Raw genomic sequence first — 3922 nt, 5'->3', positions numbered from 1 at the left:
GGGTAACATTTGGTGGCTGGATATGGTTTTGACCATGTAAAAAAAATAAATAAGAAACCCTTCTGAAAATATCAGTGAGGGCGAGGCTCAAAGTGGTGACAGCCAGATACAGGGCAGCTAAGGGGGAAAAAAAGTGCTAGTTCAGCCTAATTTTGCTTAGGAGGTTTCCAGAGAGAGGATGATGTTAACAGCCAGCATGAGACATGTAAAACAAGGAGGCACAGAGCCTTTCACTCAGTTTTCTACTTTGGATATTTTCTTCTCCTATTTTTTGTGTTTGTTTTTTTTTTTGAGTGGGAGGAAATCAATCCAATTCATTCAAGTGCCAGTAAAACCAGCACCTACTAAAGTCCTCTAGGTGTATGCTTTCAGATGCTTGAAACAAATATATGCTAAACATATGTAAAAATCAGGCAGGTTAAAAATCTGGTAAAGTCTGTTGAACATCAATGAAAGCTGCACATGCTCAGCATTTCTGAGAAATTGACTGTAATTTAGTTGACTTCAAGTACAACTATTTATTTGGAAAAAAATAACACAGTGGGAGCTCCGTAACTCTTCTGGCTAACCAGCTCCTGAGGGTTCACTACCCTCATTACAGTATTTTTCATCACACTTAACAAAACCAACATTCTACAGACTTGGACAATCTCATCTAGCACCATTCAACTTTTCACTGCAAAATACTGTTTTTCCTCCAGTGTTACCAGAATTTCCCTTACCTTCTCTCTCCTGATGTGCACTGCAGAGAAGAACATGGCTCTGTCCTCAAAGGTTTAAACAAAACTGACTATGAATTATACTAAACCAAAATTCTACATTCTATAAACATTTTCAGAATGCCTCTTCAACAAGACAATAGGGAAAACAATCAGATTGCATCAAGACAGGCTGGAGGGACAACTTGTGATTTACCAGAGAGCTTCAAAACAAGAGGACTGCTCCTCTTCACAGGTACCCCAAAAGCAGATCTAATATTGCTGCTCTACTAGTGTAATGACCATCAACGGGCAGGAACAGTGGCACTTCCTGGGTGCAAGAAGCTGCACTTGGACCGAGACACTGGACACAAGTGCTGGGTCCTTGTTCCCCTTCCATTACACATCATCAAACGTACCATCATATGTCCCACTTTCCAGCAAGGCTCCACTTTCTTCCAGTGCTTTAAACTGCTCAACGGGAATGAAATTATAGTCTACCCCAGGGACCTCTCCATCTCTGGGAGCCCTTGTAGTGCCTGAAAAGACAGAGAAATGCTCTTGTGAGAGACTTCAGTGCTGTTTACCAAATGCTGCCTGCTGCACAATTCAGTAAAAACAATTAGTTTTTTAATCTTTATACAATGATGTCACTTCAGTAAGACAACAGAACACTGGCAAGCAAGTGAACAGTAATGTATAAAAACTAGGCCAATAAATTACACAGGAATGGCAGTTCTGGTATTGAGGAAGGAGGACAAAAAAAGCTGGGTAAAGCGGTAATTAGAGAGAATTCTGTCTTGTGTTCAGTGAACTGAAAACTTACTCTGTGGCAGCTGACGATGGCTGGGCCAGGCAACAGTAGTCTGGGATTCTGGGAAGCAGTTTAAGGGCTGTGGTATTTAACACAGCTGTAAGGGGGCTGCTTCTGCCCACTGTTCTCATCAGTGCCAACTCACTGGTTTGTAATGAGGTCAGTGTGACTGAGCACACTTGATTTTGGGCCACCAAATCCATAACTGGGCACAAAAACTACTTTTTAACCTTACAACTCAGAGTGCAATTCATCTATACTCCAAACCCTAGCTATAGATAAGCTTTTTCAAAGTAATCAGCAAATTGCCATGTCAGTGCAGAAGTTCTCAAAGTGTTAGGTCTACAAATACAGCCTCCCACAGTTATAACAACTTAATTAAAGCTCTCCTGGAAAGGACCCCACTGATTCATTAGCACCTATAACCTAAGAGCATTTTAAAGGCATACGTAATTTTTTTTCAGGCAGCAGCATGAACAAGAGCTGCTAGCAAACAAACTGCCCTTCACTGCTGTCCTTCTAAGAAAGTCACAAACTCTGGGGCACACTCACTGTGATAACGATGCTAACTGAAAATCGAATTCCTGGTTACAAAAAGGTTAGCTGACAAACTTTCAAGCTTTGAGTGCAATGTATACATAAATACAGTCAGTGATGAGCCTTTTTAATTGGTGAACCTTTGAGACAAGGTAAAGGATGATCTTGTGATAATTAAGAAATGAAATGGTGCAGAAGGGTGAGAAGCAACAAAGTATATTTGGCAGCTGCCAGAGTCTCCTGGACCCTGAACTGTGCTTCTATAAACATCCACTGGCAGGAGCAGCAACCTTTAGGCACCTCGCTGAAGGCAAGGCAACACCTGTGCTGGTTGGACTGGGAGATGCCAGCAGATGCTCAGAGCAGAAGGGCTGGCATAACTGAAGAGACAGGTGCATCCAGATCCTCCAACTAATTAATTCCTGTTTTTTTGCTTGTCCATAGGCTGTTTCTTCCTCTGCATCCTGGGCCACAAATTCGTCCTCCCTCTTGCTGCCACCTCCTTGTACTGTCTTCTCAGGATGAGGCAACAGCACTTGCCCTGTGTTCTCTGTCATTGCAACCCTTTCCGCACCTAATGTCTCCTGCAGCCCTCCTTCCATCTGCACTACTCTGCCTAATGCATCCAACCTCCTGAGGTCTCAGTGTCATCTTTGTGCAAATAAAACACACTAATAAAAATCAGGCCATGTTTGCACTGTTTGACTGTTTTGAGGAAGGTTTATTTTGCCCATGGTGGCTGTGGTTATTCTAACAACAGCAGCAACTGACAAACTTCTGATGAGCAGAACACAGATATTCCTGAAATGCTCTGAGCTTTGTATGCTGAAGGTTTTGCTGGTTTGTCAGCCCATATTGGCTGTACCTTTTCACTGCAATTTAAGAGATGAAACTCCTCCAGCAAAGCCATTCACAGAACTTCCTGCTGCATGGTTAAACTGTAAACCAGGTTAGGCGAGAAGGCATTTAAAGCTCTTGAATTATATGAAGGTTATAGCAGGAACAGACCAAATGAGGATGATCTTTACATACTTACAAGGGATGGTTCTCAAGTAGAGATTGTCTCTGATCACTTGCTGCAGTTTATGGTCTATCGAGCCCTTCTGGAACTGAAGGCTCAAGTAGTGGCGCAAGTCTTTGTTGATGACTTTTCCTTAAAAAACAACAAACAAGAATAACTTGTAAAAATTAAGGAGGATCTTGCAACAAGAATGGCAATTCACTGCCATAAACGTTTCAAATATAGAAAGCAGCAGAAGGAGTTGACTTCTTTTAAATGCAACAGCCTGAAGGAAAAGCCATTCCACGCTACCAAAGCCTAGCACAGTGATTTTAAACATAGCTGAACAAAAACCATCCAACTTCAGTATATCCCAAGCAACACAGTGACAATATTCTGGAATTGTCTGGAAATCAATAAAAAGTATCAAAATACAAAATGTATTAGCAAAATTAAAAGTCTCTACACGTGGGAAATTGATTCAAAACACAGTCACAATACTTTCAATTCAGTTTACACCTACTGGTTAGGCACCCGAACTCAGTATTTTGTCACATGGGAATACACACTCCTGAGATTATAAAGTATTTTCTTTTTAAAAACACTGCATTATAGAAGTGTGGTTTTTTTCCAATTGTTCCTTTGCAATACTTCTGTCAGCTATCATTAGGACATCTGTCATGTCACTGGATAACCACGGTCCCTTCAACACACAAATAACTGAGCTCTTGTATTACTGCTTCATCCTTCTGACAGAAGGGTACAAACAACCTTTTGTACCCCATCATTTTCCCAGAAAACACATTAAACAGGGTCCAGTGATACATTTAAGTACTCCAGCAGAACTCAGGGCTTTAGGGAAATACTCTCACA

At 41.3% G+C, this 3922-nt stretch overlaps 1 protein-coding gene across 1 annotated transcript in view; it reads right to left on the bottom strand.

Annotated features, from left to right (window-relative positions):
- Nucleotides 1–3922, bottom strand: part of MAGI3 (membrane associated guanylate kinase, WW and PDZ domain containing 3) — a 37559-nt gene that overhangs the window by 24508 nt on the left and 9129 nt on the right. The window contains exons 3-4 of the mRNA XM_010002283.1: nucleotides 3086–3202; nucleotides 1118–1237 (exon numbers count right to left, since the gene is read on the bottom strand). Of these exons, the coding sequence (XP_010000585.1) occupies nucleotides 1118–1237; nucleotides 3086–3202 (237 nt within the window). The remainder of the gene's footprint in view (nucleotides 1–1117; nucleotides 1238–3085; nucleotides 3203–3922) is intronic.

The sequence above is a fragment of the Chaetura pelagica genome, unplaced genomic scaffold (genome assembly GCF_000747805.2).
Source record: "Chaetura pelagica isolate M959 unplaced genomic scaffold, ChaPel_1.0 scaffold181, whole genome shotgun sequence".
Classification (NCBI taxonomy): Eukaryota; Metazoa; Chordata; class Aves; order Apodiformes; family Apodidae; genus Chaetura; species Chaetura pelagica.
This window is presented reverse-complemented; position numbering and strand designations above follow the sequence as displayed.